Below are 17,973 nucleotides of genomic sequence, written 5' to 3'. Positions count from 1 at the left end.
TTAAAGGTTCTATTACCAGTTTGAGATAGTGGAGCCTAGGAGATCCAGAAGCACGTCTGTGGTGTGGAGAGCAGTAAGTTTTGGTGGCTCTGAGCACAGATCAGAGCAAAGCCTCTCTTGGTTCAGCTAAGGTGTTCCCTTCTTCAAATCCTGCCCACACTGTAGCAGCACACCTCCTCCATAGTTTTGCTTAATACAATCAAAACTAAAACTGGGATGCTACTGGACATTATAAATGCACACAGAGCAGATAAGGTGCAGAATCCTTTTGAGGTGGGAGACTAGATTGGATGATATCAGTGGTGTTCCTCATGCATTGATGTCATGTGGGGGAGTACAGCTGCACAATCTGATGTCATTGCCAGCCCTTTTTCTTTCTGTCCCTGCTTCCTCCCAGCACAGAGAAAGGGACTTGGGTGGTGCAGAGACTCCTTCCAATGCCAGCCAAGTCCCTGGTTTCAAGTGGTGCCCAGTGCCCCACAGAAGTACTCAGCCAATGCCAGGAAAAGCAGCCACTTTTCCTGGATGGGCCAAGTTCCCAGCTTGCACAATTCCCAGCTCCCTGTCCCAAGCCTCCATTGCTCACATCCCCACTGTTATCCCCCACTGGAGATTGGAGATAACAGTGGGGATTCCCCTGCTGGTGTGCCTGTGTGCAGGGGAATCCCCTTAGTTTGCTTCTAAGTCCAAAGCTTCAAAAAGATTTCATGTTTACTGCTGATTTTTTTACCCATTAATTCTTTATTAATACAAGCATTTAACAATCGATCATTGCTGCTTGTTTTTCATAGGGTGTGAGGACTGGTCCCTGTTAGATAATGGAGAAAACTTATTTATTCTCCCTTGGTAGCAACTTCCTGTCATGTCAGTAAAACACCTTAAGTGGTTTGCATAGAGTCATATGATCTGCCTTAGGTATGTTTAAACAAACTACAGAGCTAGCTTTGTACTCTTTCATGTGCCATAGAAATGAGATAGAGGTTGCTTTAAGGTCGTATTTGTTGTTGGTTTGATAGCTGCAATCTATTTTTTTGCCATCTCTATAATCAGTGCTTTTTCTCTGGCAGTTTCGGAATCCCAAATCTTCCCTTCACAGTCGGTTGTCAAACCTTATAGCCCACTTGCAGAAGCAAGGTGACAAACCGTGTCAAGAATTTTACCGTGCTTTACAGATCAATGCAGAACAGCTGTATAACAACTTGCCAAGCAAGAGAATTCTAAGTAAGTTGGAGCGTTAGCAGCTTTCTTCAGCCGCTCTGTTATAATGCTGCCTCTTTTTTTATAAAGCTGCCTAAGCGATCTGGCAGCCAAGTCTTTACTTATATCTGTTAGAGTTGTAGTTGCAAACCGATTTGACAATTTTGAAACTGTAGCAGCATTGGGTCCTTTACAGATATTCAGTGTGTCATTTTATGAGTGACAAAGGCTGAATTCTGGAGTAAGATTGTGGAGTTGCCCAGGAAAAGTTATCAAGTGCCTGGCTTTGTATGTTCCTATTTTTTCCAGATCTTTCTCTCCGTTTTTCACAGAATCCAAACAAGACTCTTCTTACTCTAGATTGGTTCTGAAGTGACTACATAGAAAAACACAGTGGATGACTTGCCTTCTGTAAGGATGAGCATCAGATATTTCAAGGTCCAGAGTTCTAGGTTGTTGTTGCTTTTAAGGGCAAATGCATTTGCCCAAATGATTGTGTCAGTCAGCCACGTATTAGAAGATTTATATTATTCCAATTTGTTATCCAGGTACAATCAGTTCTTCATCTCCGAGAGTCATTGGTAAAACTTATATTGGTAAAAGTTTGTTATACTTAAATATATAGCTCTGCATAATTCTTGTTAACAAACTGCTTGACAAAAAAGCTAAGTGTGAAAAGTTCATCTTACCAAATAGACAAATGATTATAGCCTAGATTAGATCTATTTACTTCTATGAGAAACTCCCTTGGTTTAAAAGGTGTCAGTTTTAGAGTATTTCACGGTTAATCCTACTGGTTGAAGTCTTGAGAGTGCTTGTGTAATGGAGCAGTGTTTGCATTCAATTCATTTAGGGTGTCATAGCTCTAACTGCATGGAGGGAAGTTATCTGTAGTTTCGGCTAATGTAACTTTCATACCTTCCAGGGAAACAATGTGTTAATGGTGGACTTACCAAATTGCTGGAGTCTGCAAGTGATACATATTTACATCACACTTTTTAAGTAGCTATGGCATGGTAAATAATAATTTGAACCTCCCTCACCACCCTTATTTGCAGGTGACATGGCTTTCTGTTACATCTGGGTTTATAACTTTTGCACTTCTTGAATAATAACTAGCTTGCTTTGACAGAACCGCTTCTGCCTTGTAGCTATGACCCAAACTAACAAAATTGGATCCAGGCTTAAGTTCATCATCACTACTAATGCTGCTGAAACTTGAAAATCAGCTTGCAAATCAAATCTGGTAGGTTTGTCATTCTCAAACACATATTGGGCCTTAACTTTGTTACAATTATTTGTATTGTTTTTATAATTCAAACAAAGATTGATTCCAAGTTAATTTATATTTTCTGCGCAATTTATATTGTTCTGCATAACTACACATCTAAACTCTACCATTTCTGCACATGCACCTTCTTGAAAGTATCTGTGTCAGCAGGATGTCAGCTCCTCCTGTGATGCTGAGCAATTAGCAAGTCACCATGGCTCCTCCTCCATGGTGACTTGCTAATTCATTACTGTAAACAAAGTACAGATGAAAAACAAATGAAGAACCCTGTGGCACCTTAAAGACTAACAATTTTATTATGGCATAAGCTTTTATGGACTATAGTCCACTGCATCAGATGGAGTCCACAAAAGCTTATGCCATTGTACATTTATTAGCATTTAAGGTGACACAAGATTCTTCATAGTTTCTGCAACAGACTAAGACGTCTTTCCTCTGGAAAAAGCATATATGATAACAGCCAGTGGGAGAAGGATATTCTGTTATTTGTGGGGCAGAAAAGATGCTCTTCCCAGGATGCACTTTGGTGATACACATGCACAAAAAAATCTGAAGGTAATTAAAAAAATATCTCATAATGATGACATGCTTTCATCTGAATTTATAATGTTGGATTTGTAACTTGCCAAGCTAATTACTAATTATGGCAAGATCAGTCCGTCCATCACTGGTTGTTATTGTTAAGTTCTATTGTTATCTAGGTTATAATAATACCAGGAGTGTGCATGAGAATTCACAAAGTACAAGAGGACAGGTCTCTGCCCCAGAGAACTTACATTCTGAAGTTCAACACAGGGGAAATGACAAGAGGGCTGGGAGGGAAGTGGGATTAAGTGTACTCAGGGAAGCAAACATCCTGTGGTTGTTTCAGTTGTACCTGCCTAGGGTTAGTTACAGGCTCAGTTATTAAAAGCCATAAAAATTAGGAACTGATTTCAATGGAATAAAAGTGAGATTACTGTAGCTTGGATCCAACACAGGGAGTTGGCTTTTGCATAGACCTGCATTAGTTCATTTCTGCTTAATAAATTTAACCTGCTTAAGGTATCAGATCCTATGTGGTATTCAGTTCATCACTAACTTCTGCAAACATGACTGCATGTGAGGCATGTCAATATGAGGATTGGTGTGTGTGTGGAAATATCAAAGTCTGAAATAAAATATTTGGGAACCAGCATAACTATTTTAGGTGCTTTAGGGGACAATGTTACGCATGCTTAGACAGAGAAGTCCTCTAATCCAGCATTCCTCAGCCAGATTTTTTCAGTCTAAATATACACAGGATTGTGCCCTTAAGCAGGGTTAAGGATTGTGTCTGCCAATCTGGTTCCCGCTTACACAGGCTTCACAAACCAGTATCAATATCCTGGTCACAGTGAGATCTCTGGTTAGCCTTGACTGTGGTTACAGTGAAGCCAGAAGTACGCTTTCACCTTGTGTCACTTTTGAGCTGTATCCAGAGGACGGAAAATCAGTATTCATCAAGTTTCTCAACTGATACTATCCTATTTTGTTGGTACAGAGAGGAAAATCCACACTGATTTCAAGGTAGGATTGTTCTAATAAACACACTGCAGGTAGCAGAGATGGGACATAGATGGACTATTTTCTCCTTATAATTTCTGAGTGTTCAGCCTAGGCAGCAGATTAGTGTCAACATAGGCATTATCTCTGTTCTGTGGCTTTGGTACACTGTGATAAAACCCAAATCAAATAGACTTCATTCTGGGCACACCATCTTAGCTGAAACCGCATCAAGGACAGTAACACCGGATCACTCTTCTGAGATGCCAGAAGGACAGTAGAAAAATTCCTTGCTTGCTAATTTATTCGCCTTTAGTGTATTATGTGGAAGCACTTTCTGCAATCTAAGAGAGAGTGAGCATGTGAGGCTTGCGCAGCTGGCGAGCGTATGGCAACATTATGGAATCACTCTGACTTTCTGCTCCACTGAGACATGTTGAATGTGTTTAGGGTCAGATTTTAATCATCACATTTGTATCCTCTCCTATTTTACAAGGAATTCAGTGGAGCAAAAACTGTAGGGCAGGCAGAACTGAAGCAGGCAGGCTGGCAGGAAGAAGGCAAAGAGAGAGAGAGAGAGAGAGAGAGAGAGAGAGAGAGAGAGAGAGAGAGAGAGAGACACTTGTCCAAGTATATCTAGTGAGCTGTCGGTCATTCCACACATTATATATGGCAGCAAACTCAGGTCTGTGGGACTAAGCAGGAGCTTAACAGGAAGCTGCAGCCATTTGTAGCAGTTAAATAAGTACACCGAATGATAGGTGTATTTTCAAATGTGAGTTTGTCTTATTCATAGATTTACAGTTTGATCTGTACTATTTTTTCTTTCCCCCCTTTTTTTAAAGTCCTAGGTGTACACCCCAAAATCTAAAGTGTAATGAATAAGCTCTGAGCAGGGATTTGAAGTCCAGCCATTCCCAACCTAGAGTCCTCCAGATATTTTGGATTGCAACTTCCAGGATTCCTGACCATTGGCCATGCAGGCTGGGGGATGCTGGGAGCTGTAGTTGAAATCCAATACACCTGGAGGGCCCCAGGTTGGGGAAGGCTGGGCTACAGACATATGTGCACTTTCCTAGGAGTCTCACTGAACTCAATAGAACATACTTCTGAGTAGACATGCATAGGATTGCAGTGTGGGTAAAGTTATAATTTTACAATGGTGCAGTATTGTTGGGACAAAATAGTCATCAGCTTTGTCACTTGTGGCAGTAAAATATCTTAATTACTTTCAGCTAATATGTTTCTTCACATCATGGAAATATTAATATATAGGAATTGGCAATACGTTCAGTATGGCGGGCCCATATTAGAAATATATCAGGGGATGAGTTTGGCAAATCTGAATCTTTGAATCAATATATTATTAACCCAGTTTCCAAATGGAAGGCCACAGACAGTGGCCAATAGAAGTAGTTATTCTGTGACCTTGCTGAAAGAGCCAAATGTGAGTGTGTGTGCGTGTGTTCATGTAGTACTGGAAATCTTCTGTTCTTTAGCCCTTCTGAGAACACAAAAGTTTATTAACTCCATCTGTAGCTCTAGCTCAGCATGCTTAAATAACAAAGCAGAAGGATCAGTCGTCCACAGATGCTTTGGGCTGCCTTTTAAAGTTGAAGCAGCTTCCCTCTAAACTCAAGCTTTAGCCCTTTCTTTGCTACTTGTGCCAACTAACTATAACTTGGCATGGTGATTTGGAGCAAACTACCTGTTGCACTGCAGCTGCATGTCTCCTGAGGTCCCAAGGACTGCCTCTCGCTTGCAGAGTGCCCATGGCAGGCTTCCTCAACCTGTTGCTCTCCAGATGTGGTGGACTTCAACTCCCATCAGCCCCAGCCAGCACAGCCAATGGTCAAGGATCCTGGGAGTTTCAGTCCAAAACTTCTGGTGGTTACCAGGTTGGAGAAGACAGCGTTGTGACTGTGGAGGGAGCAATTTGCATAGGAAAAGAGGCAGGAGGCAGGGATATACTTAACCCTTCCCCTGTTACATTGCTGTAACCATTTACCCTCATCAGTGGTCCAACCCTATATTTACTGGGCAAACTTGGATCTGGAACACAGTATGGTAAAAGCAATATTTGATCCAAATACTAGGCATTTATCCTGCCATCTATCTTCAGCATTGGATGTGTGTGTGTCTCAGAGTGTACGTTTTTCAGACATGCCCCTAATGGCTTTTCAGACATGCCCCTAATTCTAAGTGGAAAGAAAATGGGGTTTGCATTATGGCAACTGAATTAAACGTTGCTCTTTTAGGAAATCTACTGCTCCAACTGCTATGGATGGTGACTGGAAAGTCTGCCCTGCTTGACTTTCAGAAATAGGGATGTTCTATGCTATGTGACTGGGTGGGGCGTAGCGCTACACTGGCTCTTCTGAAGTTGCCTGCAAATTCATTTGCAGGTACAACTAAGGATAAAAATCCATGGAAAATGCCATCAGCTGTGAAATGGCTATAAAGATTTTAAAAAATGGTCTGGGGGGGAACTTTTAGAGTGGAAAGTAAAATAGATTGGTGGTTGTATACCTAGACAGTTGTGAACGCACTTTTGTTCTGATTTCTTGTATTACGAACTTCATATATGAAGTTCCACGAAGGTGATAAGCTGGTTGCATTTTGCCCCGCAAATCTTTGACCTGGACAAATCCGGAGTCCATCGCTCTTCCCACTGGTTTTTGCTGATATGTTTGTGACACCAAGTATGTACTGGGATACAAACTGAACAAGTTTTCCCAAAAGGAGACACATTCTCCATCCTCCATGGCTGCAGGGATGCACTGGTTATGTCCTGGGTATGCTTTCAGCTCTCACAAAGCAACAAGCCTCCCCAGATGTACCCATCGTGTGACTCTGGAACAGGGAAGCAGAATCTCAGCCCTGAGGGCCAAATCCAGTCCACCTCAGGTCCCTCCTGCCCCTGGTCCCACCCTCTTCCCCTTGAACATCGAGAGTTTGGTGGTTTCCCAGTTTTTCCACATTTCCCCCCATTCTAAAAGGTTAAGATGCCTCTTCTCAGGCTTAGATATTGTCAGTAAGGACTTGAGGCTGAAATATGCTGGAATTTTTGTGTATTTTGTCCCTGTCTCATTTTGCCTTTGGCCCTGCCCACCACTAGAGTATAGCCCCCAAGAACAATTCTGAACTTGAATTTGGCCCTCTGGCTGACACAGCCTTGTCCTGGAACATTCCTCTGTTATCACAGTTCTCTACAACACACGTGGAGGTGGATCCTTAAAAGATGTTTTGAAAGCCACTGAATTATGGGATTTCAGTGATAAAACGATCAAGTGTGTTGCCTCTTTCTTGCCATCTGGGAAAATTAGCCATTTTCTAAATATAATGGTGCTATGGATATACTTTCACTTATGTTCAGCGAGATGTAGAAGGTAAAGCTATATTTTGCCCTTGATCACTTTTTTTAAAAAATAGTTACGTTTATTTGATGAAAGCACAGGGGTTAAATCAGAGGTTTAGCAGGGCCTCCTAAGCTTTTCTGTTGGCCCCTAGAGCTGCAGGTTGTTGGTTTTTTGAAGGCTTATGGAGAAGAGAATGATTTAGCTAAAATTGAGGAGGGAGTCAGGGTTTGTGGATTTCATTAGGGATCTCCCTCCCTTCCCTTTATAATTTGAGCAGTGGCGCAGCGTAATATTGTAGGTGGGGGAGAATCCGTGGGTCATTTTATGTCATATTATATTACTTTGAAAACTGGTAATCCCTTTCCTTCCACTTTGCATGACTTGCTTCAGAAGTGTGCTGGACTGAATACAACACTAACTCTTGGTGTGTTGCTTTTGTTTCTAGAAACCTCAGATTCCACAGGGATAAACCCTGAGAAGGAGAAATGTATTCTAAATGACAGGGGTAAATAACACATGAAAAGTACTGTTGGCTAAATCAATATTGGACAGTAAGGTTAAGGGGAAAATATGTTAGTATAATTTATTTTTATGGTAGTAATTTTAAATGTGTTTGCTGGGAACATGTACTTTGATTTTAATAGATTAAAGGTATATATGAATAATCAAGGGTGTTGTTTTTCCCCAATAGTAATTTCTGAGTTGTTCAAACTAATCATCCAACTTCATAAAATCTATGGTTTTCTAGCGATTGAGGGTTGATCAACTTAGAATAATAACCATTTGCACAAGCACCACTGAAATTAATAGGTGCTGTGCAAAAGCGTGTTAATACCATTCATTTTAGTGGGGCTTGCACCGATCCCCAAAGTGCTAACAACAGTGGGACTCCAGATTAAGCGTCTGCTAAGCTATATTTGCATTGACATTTTTGAATACTTGCAAATGTTTTAATAAGTTTCTGACTTCGTATGGAAACTTTTAGGTTAATCTTAAGTCAATCTTCCCCGCCCGCAAACTATTCTCAGCTGCTGGGTGTGTTCGCAACACTTTGGGGTTTCAGATATGTACATTAGTTAATCTTAAAACAGCTCTGCAAATAATATTTGAGATACTGCCTCCACTCTGCTGAGCTTTGCCACCCTCCCTCCCTCCTTTTGGTTCTTTTGACATCTGAAGGCAGGGAGGGGACCAGGCAGGCAGGCAGGTTGCCATTAGTGCTGTATCCTGAGAAATGCAGCACATTGCTCAGGTACCTATGACCACTGGAAAGTTGTGCACCTGGCCCCACCGACATAAGTCTTACTTAGAGTGGACCCATTGAAATGAATGGAACCTGACTTTCATGGCGTCTACATGTGTACGTTCAAATATGCGGAAGTTCCTGTATGCATGATCCAGGTCCCTAGAAAACACAGGATCCTGGATTGCATATACAGAAGCCTATGTGCAGGTGGGGGCATAGGCAAAGGCTCCATGCAAATGAACATGTGGGTGGGTGGGTGAGGGGCTAGCAGGTTGGGTCTGACCATTTGTACCCAAGTAACATATGAATAGGGCTATGGATCCTTAGAGTAGACGAGAGATGGAGCTGCTGTGCTCTGTCTCTATAGAGCAGCGTCTACACCAGGGGTGTTGAACCTCTTTCAGCCCGAGGGCCGAATTCCATTGCAGAGAAACTCTTGGGGGCTGCATTCCTTGTGGGCGGGACCAAAGGCAAAAGGGGTTGGGCCAAAATACAAGCATATTTTAACTGAAAGCTGTTACAGCCAATAGGTAAGCCTCAGGAGATGCATTTCAATCTTTTAGAATGGGGAAAAAGCAGTGCAACAATTGGGAAACCACCAAACGATGAGGGGAGCCAGAGGAAGAAGACATGGTCATCTGGGGAATCCTGGATGGCCAGATTGGAACCCCAGGCAGGCTAGATTTGACCCGTGGGCCTGAGGTTCAACACCCCTGCTCTACATGGAGGCTGTATGGTGGTTGCACGCACTGCTCATGAGACCTAACTTCTAACCTTGACTAAGCCAGGATGGAAAATGAGGGAGCAACCAGTGCAGTCATCATAGAGATACCCCAGATCACCACATGGCATTTCTTGAGACTGGTGGCTTTTATAATCTGATATTCGAGCTGGTAGCTAATGACAAGCCAGATTTATTTCCTAGACTTTAACAATCTAAAAATCTCAGGAAATTTTCCATTTTGTCTTGCAAGTTTTAAATGAGGGTGAGGTAAGAGATTGGCAAATTACAAAGAATCAAAGCATTCCCAATCGCATAACAACAACAACAACAACAACAACAACTACAGTACAAAATAATTGCTCTAGGAAATATTGATTGCACATTATAGTACACAAAGCACAACGCAAACATAATTATTCCAGTTACATCCGAATCAATGTAATTATGCATGGTAACAAGAGTAACAGCCAATGAACCATTAATCTGAAAACATGATTTTAATCTTTCTCTGCTGTTTTAGTAAGTGGCTGATTTGTCTTTTCTTCCCTAGGTCCTACATTCTTTCTTGCCTGCTTCAGTGTTGCTGCAGGTTTAGCTTTCTTCATGTATTACTATAACCCAGGTAATTATTGCTCTGAGATTTTTTGTTCTGAGAGGATAGTTTTAGAAGGTGGGCATATAAGCTTGTTTATCTTGGCATAACACATGTTGGAAAGTTTCTAATATATGGATCAAGAAGGAACCTCTCAGATATGACTGATCTGTGAGGCTCCAATGACAAAAGTCGTGGCTACACATTTTGGCAAGGCTGACAAGTTCTTCATGTGTCATCTGGAGGCTGGAAAAATAAAAGGGAGTGGAAAAGGCCTTTGCTCAGATGGAGCCCTTCCATATGTCAAGATGTGTGAATCAGCAAAACTCACGTTTGCCAAAGTTGTCCAAATTCCACCTTGAAGCTTGTTCCGACTTGAGTCCATATCAAGTCGTGAGTTTTGTTTTTTTCCCTTTTTGCATGAAAATCCAACCATATTTTAGTGCATGTTAGTCTACACATTCATCTCCAACTGATTAAAATGTATTTGTGCACAGTTTCCTAAAGTATGCATCTTTTTATGAGCATTTTTCAAACGTAGGCATGCTGTTGAACATATTCTTTTTTTGGTCCACAAATCACTTTGCAAGCTCGGAAATATACAGACTTTGACCACAGATTTCGTCTGAGCCCGCATTCGGTCCAGAAGGCACAAACTGTATAAAATCTTGATCAAAAATGAACTGAAACGAATTTCTCATACATCCCTATCCATATGCCACCAATGCTCTATTTCTGAAAGTAGGCACAGCCTGTTTATATACCATGCTTTGTTGACATTTTCCCCTCACAGTTGAATATGAAAGTGAGAAACCAGGGAAGGAAAGACCACTGGGAAAGATATAGAAACATGAAAAAATAGAATCATAGAATCATAGAATAGTAGAGTTGGAAGGGGCCTAAAGGCCATCAAGTCCAACCCCCTGCTCAATGCAGGAATCCACCCTAAAGCATCCCTGACAGATGGTTGTCCAGCTGCCTCTTGAATGCCTCTAGTGTGGGAGAGCCCACAACCTCCCTAGGTAACTGGTTCCATTGTCGTACTGCTCTAACAGTTAGGAAGTTTTTCCTGATGTCCAGCCGGAATGTGACTTCCTGAAACTTGAGCCTGTTATTCCATGTCCTGCACTCTGGGATGATCGAGAAGAGATCCTGGCCCTCCTCTGTGTGACAACCTTCTAAATATCTGAAGAGTGGTATCATGTTTCCCCTCAATCTTCTCTTCTCCAGGCTAAACCTGCCCAGTTCTTTCAGTCTCTCTTCATAGGACTTTGTTTCCAGACTCCTGATCATCCTGGTTGCCCTCCTCTGAACATGCTCCAGCTTGTCTGTATCCTTCTTGAAGTGTGATGCCCAGAACTGGACACAATACTCTAGATGAGGCCTAACCAGGGCTGAATAGAGGGGAACCAGTACCTCACACGATTTGAAAGTTATACTTCTATTAATGCAGCCCGAAATAGCATTTGCCTTTCTTGCAGCCATATCGCACTGTTCAGCTTGTGATCCACAACAATTCCAAGACCCTTCTCATTTGTAGTATTGCTGAGCCAATCACAGTGCTCTACAATTTGGTTGTCAGAGCTCTAGAGTTAATTTATAGTTCACTGTGGATTTAAGTGGAAGAGGTGATTTTGATTAAATATTCAATTATGACAAAAATAATTGCTCTTTCAAAGTTAGATTAAGAAGTCTCCTTTACAAATCACAGTTCCTGCTATAGCTTAATTTACAAGGCATTGCATAAAGTAACTTTCCACAACTTGGTGTATTGGCCATGCTGGCCAGGAATGATGGGTGTTGTAGTCCAACACATTTGAAGGGCTCCAGATCTGGGAAGACTGAATTGGAGTAATTCTCTTTCAAAAAAAATTGGGGGGGGGGTGCAATATATTGTTTGGGAAATATCCTTTGTCATGGTGATTGGTTGCATATCCACTTAAGAAATGGTCCATCTGATCCCCCCCCCCTCCGCCTTTTTCCATCCTAGATTCAAGAGTCCTAGGAGGAGCCAAGAAAGTGCTGGGATTTTCCCCTATCATCATAGGAAGACATGTTAGGAATATTTGTATGTTATACATGGAAGACTCAACAAGGAAAGAATAAGAATAAACTAGCTCTGCGGACCAGCATCAACTGCCCCTACCAATGCAAAGGCTGCATTGCAAATATATAAATATATATGCTATTTTTCTTATACCAAAGATATAACTAAGTGGCTTTAGCAGTGTGTATATACTGCTTCAAAGGGCTTTCAAAATATCAGCTATATATGCCTTTTACCTGTGGGGGTGGATCATTTTATTTTTGTACAAGCTATTTTAAACTATTTATCCTGTGGAGAATTGTTTTTTTTAAAAAAAAATATATATACAAGCATTTTAACAATGTCCTAAGCTGTTGTAAAGTCTTAAAAGTCCCATTTGATTCTGGTCCAGAGGATAGACAAAATGGTCCCCACTCTGAACTGGACAGAGTGTTGCCCTCTTGGGATTCTCTGCTTGACGGAGAACAAACAGAAGGGACAATATCCATCGCTGCCCATGCGCATCCACTCATTCTGTTGTGCCCACGGGAGCACCCACCGATGCAACCAGAAGCTAGCATTTCTAAAGAAATCCTGGAAATTAGCCAAAATGCTCCTTTCCAGAACAGGTCAGGTCAGCAGAATTCCCTTCTGCATTCTCCGCAGGTCTGCCCTGTTCCGGAAATTAGTGTTTCAACTCATTTCTGGTTGCTTTATGAAGTGCTAGCGGTGGGCCTCCCTGGCACATGGGCTGCGTTGGATGCCGCCCAAGGATTCCACTGAATAATATGTAAAGTTTGTGTGACTGCTGACAGAAGTATCTGCACAACACGTCTGTCCTGGCGCCTCAGCTAATCTGTTTGCAAGTGTAAGGGATCCTCTGTGTAAGTAGCAAAGACACTTGGCTTTAGACATTGTTTTTTGAGCAACACTTGAAACTTATCAGCAATACTTGAAAGAAATGCACCCAAAGCCTTATTAAGACATGGGACTCTATGGCTTAACTTTTAAAGGTCAGGACTGTGTGTTCTCTTTCTGTTCCTTGTACACTCTGAGAACTCGGAGTGACATGAATAATCCAGGGAAAAGAAAAACTGTTGTATATTTGTTTGCTATTTTGACTGTGCAAAATTTCATGTCATTTCTTTTGCCTGGTTCCAGGAGCACCGTTTTAAGTGTGTGGAAGGAATTTAGCAAGGTCCAAAACTCTGGATGGCTGATGTATTCATGGTGAAATTGGGTGAAAGGGAGTTGTATATTTTAGGAGCATTTGTTTGTATACTTTATGATACTTATAGCAGTGTTAATAATGTAAGACCAAAAGAAACCCTCACCCTTTTTGGAACCCAATGAATATTGGCCTTCAGCATGCATACCTATTATATAGGCCCGTTTAATTGTTTATAAAATATCATTATATAAAGTGAGTTGGCTACACTAGAGAGGCACCTGAAGCATTGTTTGGAGTCTGAAGCATGCACATGTGCACACCTCTGATTTAGTGTGCTGTGTTGTATGCACAAGCCTTGGTTTCTGTGCTTTTTCCTTTTCCTCCGGCACATAGGAAGAAGATCAGAAGCTTTTGCTTCTGTTTTCAGATAACCAAAGTTTATTGTTATGTCCATATCTTAAACTGTGATTAATTTAAACTATTTTTTAGGGCAGGGGTGACCCTCCAGATGTTTTGGCCTGCCACTCCCATCAGCCGTAATCAGCATAGCCAGAGTTGCCAACCCCTGGTTTAGGGAAACAAGCCTTCATAAACAATAGTTTGAACTTGGCTTGTTTCAATAATCCATAGTTAAACCTAAGACTAACCCTGGTTTGTCCAGGTTTAGACATTACAGTAAACTATAGTTAGTTAAAAATAGTAGTGAAAGCATCCAGTCTCCTTGGGGCTGTGCCCAAGGAGGAGAGGTGTGAATTGATGAGCCCCAGATTCATTTACATGATGAATGAGGCCATAGACCAGCCTCCCCCAACCTGGTGCCCTTCAGACACATTGGCTGATGGTCCTGCTGTCTGAGGATTAATGGAGTTGGAGTCCAAAATGGAGAACAACTCCCACAAGTTGAGGAAGCTACGGAATGACCATGAGCTTAGGCCTTCCATGCTGGTTTTGTAAAGTAATTCAGAACTCTGTGCATAGGTACAAATATTTTTTTTACTTATTTCATTTCATTTCATTTTTGTATGTTGGAAAAGTTAATTTGGGTGCCATTTCTAGAGATGATGAGGAAAACGTTAAAGCTGCATGAATTATTATTATTATTATTATTATTATTATTATTAGGCTGCACTGGTGATAGTTTATACAATTTGAGGGATCTGAACTGCTGTTTAACTTGAGCAGGGCTGTGACTTTTGTTTATAACTTCAGCGTCCTGTCAGGGACCTTAGGGAGCAATTAAACGTAAGGTGGCATCATCCGTGGTTCTGTTCTAAAAGAGCTCTTAAATAAGACCACACCCAGCAGCAACTTCCTCAATGTGCATTACCTGGAATCGCCACAAGATGGTGAAAGAACACCACATCCTCTGTGGGAGTTACTTTTGCACTCAACTACTCAGTGCTTTTCTTTTCTTTTTTCTTCTGTTTTCTTCTTTTTGTCTTTTTTGCACATGTTGCACCGAGAATTAGCATGGCCATTTTAGGTTTTGAGTTCAGTCTTACTCCTAGCTTGCCTATTGGGGCCCTTATTGTTTCTGCGTTGGAAAATCCTAACTAGACGTGCTCATTTTGTCGAATATACGTTCTAGGATTTTCTGCGGTGCATCGAAAAAGGTATTGAGATTTCAGATGACTGCACAGAGCGGCACCCGAATGGAACTGCAGCAAAAACTGTAACAAATATAGTGAAGCATCAGATAAACTACTGCTTAGGATTGGCTGTTTCTCTGGAAGAGTTAAAAACGAGTTAATGGTTACGATCTGCCCAGAGAGCTTCGGCTACTGGGTGGTATAGAAATGTAATAGATAATAAAATACAAATAAAATAAAAACAATTTGTTCATACTCACAAAAAGGGACCTTACAAAGTAAGCATGATATCTGTCAGCTGAACTGTGTCTCTGATCATTGCCTGCTAGATTTTCCTCTTAAATCAGAGGGTCTGGCTTCTAAAATTAATACTATATCCCACTTTTTTTCCTTTTGCAAGGAACCCAAAGCAGCTTACAAGGTTCTTCTTCATTTTATCATCACAACAACCCTGTGAAGTAGGTTAGGCTGAGAATCAGTGGCTGGCCCAAAGTTACCCAGTGAGCTTCATGACCATGTGGGGACTAGAATCTGGCTCTCTCAAGTCCCAGTCCAACACTGTAACCACTGCAGTGTTTTTAAAATTAAGGTGTCAGTGACTTGTTTTCCACCCTAAAGGAAAATTGCTCAGCCAGTACTCAATAAGATTATGTTGATTTTAAAGGCACTTATCAGTTCTAGGACAGCAACACCTTATTTATGGAGGAATGACTTTGTCCAGTTATTTTTTTCAAAATAGGGGATTCATTTAGAAAAGGAATATTGTTTACTTGTGCTTCAGGCCACCTTATAATGGAAGCAATGGCAGGGCACTTGACACTTAAGAATTCTTCCCAACCTTGGGCAGCTTCAAAGCTCACTTATAAGATCAAAGCTAAGGACAAGTAAGTCAGGGTTGAAACGTAAACTATTACTCCAGTCAACTTAGAAAATAGCTTTGAACCTGTCACGCTGACTATGTGACCAATACATCAACCAGCTCCAATGAAAGCAAACAACTTGCATTATCATGCAAGAAGCATCTAAACAGAGGAATTGCACTTTGCCTCTCTGAGCAATGCTCCCAAGAGGTAATAGCAGGTGGGGCCATGAAAGTTTGTCTCGCTGCTTCTAACTGCAGTGCAGGAAAAAGGAATAAAGTCAAGGCAGGTTTGAAAGGGGGCTGGCATTGTGCTTGGAAAAATGATTTCCCAAGTCATGAACCACCATAAGTTTTGCCATTAATAGATGCTAAATATCAGTATTTAATGTAGCATGGTGGATCGAGGCTCGCTTAACCTGCTATTTCTGCAGCATATTTGCCATTAAGATGTCAAATTGCACAGTCTGATTCTAACTACATAATTCGTTAGCCCAAACCCTTGGGTGTGTGGATTTGAAATATTTACAAATGTCTTTTCAGTTTGAATGGCGTTTACCCAAGAATAAGTGCTAATCAGTTACTGTTTTGTGGTTTAGAAGTCAGAGAAATTTTCTATGGCCCATACTTATGTCAAGCCGCGTAAGTAAGCACCTTGGAATATACAGATTATGTAGTTTTGTCAGAAGTATGCACTAAATGTTGGTTTTATTCCATACATTTACAAAAGAAAACATCCCTTCCAAGATTGACATTTGTTCTCCAACCCCAAGGAGTCTTATACTTTCATATGAATATTAGAATATAGTGATGATAACATAGAATCCTGCTCTTTCAGCCATTCTTTTCAGCACAGTCACATGGCTTCAACACAGCTAATGCCTTTTTTGAATCCATGCCAAGATCCCAGTAGAGATGGCCGTTTTTTTAATAACTAGCTCTCTCTCTCCTTGATATTACATTCTGGGATGTGCTCAGTGCTCTCTATTGTCCTTAGCCAATGACATGAGGTAAATTATGAACAAGATGCACTTTTCGCTATGGAATTTGCACAGATATAGACCTAGAATGTAGTCTTCTTAGGAGATTGTCACCTGCATGGTAGTAAATAATATCCCTAAAATTCAAGTACTTCGTTTTCACCTTTCCTTGGCTGTGGGGATTTTTTTGTTCCAGCCAATTCAACTTGTTGGAATAAGGGCCTGCAGGTGAAGACAGTTGTAATATAAAAACAAAACAGAGTTTGCAGCAAATTCTCTCATTGCTCTGCAAGGATGGCTTTGCAACAAAGCAATGGAAGTGTATGCCGACTGATCAAATCTAGGCACAGCCTTTATACTTGACCCATCCCTCTTTCCTCAAGCAAACTGCACGCATATGTTCATGCCTTTATCTGTTCACATGCATCCCCTTATTAATATATTTGTTTTTAAAAGGAAAACCTTTTGGCTTCTTAAAGTGCAACCCTGCTCCAGGGGTTGGTTTCTTTCTAGATAACAGCACTGTTGCTAGCCAATCAATACTGTGCTTCTGTTTGAAATCATCAGAGCTATTTTTCTCCACAAAAGCTTGGTGTTAGAGCAGCCTTCCCCTTCCCCAATCTCAGGGGCAGGGACCTGATGCCATCCAGATATTTTAGAGTACAAACTCATCTGCCCCGCAACCATTGCCAAAAGTCAGGGATTAGGGATGTTGTGCAAAATATCTGGAGGACACCAGGTTGCCTACATCTGCCTACTCTGGTACCCTCCAGTTGCTACAACTCCCATCACCCAGTCAGCCAGCATGACCATTGAAATGAGAGTTGCAGTCCAACACTTCTAGAGGGCACCAGGCTGGAGAAGGCTGCTTTGGAGGAAAGCAGGTGTTTTTGAGGTAGAGAGAGAGTTTACAGGTTCAGCCTCAACGGTCCAAAGATGTTATATGTAACTTCATCCTCCAATTCTGATTCACTCAGGACTGCTGCACTACCTGCAGTATTTGACTTGATTTGGGACTTGGATTCCATGTACTAATGCAAATCTCAGAGTTTTGTCTGTTAAAAAGGGAAACATTAGATGTAAGTATCTCTTATATAGCTTTTCTGGTCTCTCTGTGTGTAATGTATGTATCAATACCCCCAAAATTAAAGCATATTTGACACTTTAAGAATCTCATTTCTCTTATTAATATGACATTCTTCTAAAGTATATGGCCAGTGTCTTTGAAGGGAAAGAAGAAGAAGCTTTGCTGAAAGTGTATCCATGCAATAAAATAATAATACTTGTTCTCCATTTTAAGCAACATTTCTTGTCCCTGGTTTTATGTCATTAACGGCACAATCCTATGCATGTTTAGACAAAAAAGTCATAAGAAGAGTCCAGCTAGTCCAGCACTCTGTTCACACAGTCGCCAA

The 17,973-nt window shown here is 41.2% G+C and overlaps 1 protein-coding gene across 4 annotated transcripts in view; it reads left to right on the top strand.

Moving 5' to 3' along the window:
- The window catches only part of CARD19 (caspase recruitment domain family member 19), a 40,397-nt gene extending 22,668 nt beyond the window's left edge, over positions 1–17,729 (top strand). For 3 of the 4 annotated variants that reach the window (XM_063121260.1, XM_063121262.1, XM_063121261.1), the window contains exons 3-6: positions 1,068–1,221; positions 7,817–7,876; positions 9,892–9,963; positions 11,924–17,729. In XM_063121260.1, the coding sequence (XP_062977330.1) occupies positions 1,068–1,221; positions 7,817–7,876; positions 9,892–9,963; positions 11,924–12,039 (402 nt within the window). In that variant the 3' untranslated portion in view covers positions 12,040–17,729. The remainder of the gene's footprint in view (positions 1–1,067; positions 1,222–7,816; positions 7,877–9,891; positions 9,964–11,923) is intronic. The other variant, XM_063121263.1, reaches the window with a different exon arrangement.
- The last annotated feature ends 244 nt before the right edge of the window (positions 17,730–17,973 follow it).

This window comes from Elgaria multicarinata, chromosome 3 (genome assembly GCF_023053635.1).
Source record: "Elgaria multicarinata webbii isolate HBS135686 ecotype San Diego chromosome 3, rElgMul1.1.pri, whole genome shotgun sequence".
Taxonomy (NCBI): Eukaryota; Metazoa; Chordata; class Lepidosauria; order Squamata; family Anguidae; genus Elgaria; species Elgaria multicarinata.
The sequence above is the reverse complement of the archived record's forward strand: the minus strand, read 5'-3'. Positions and strand labels throughout refer to the sequence as shown.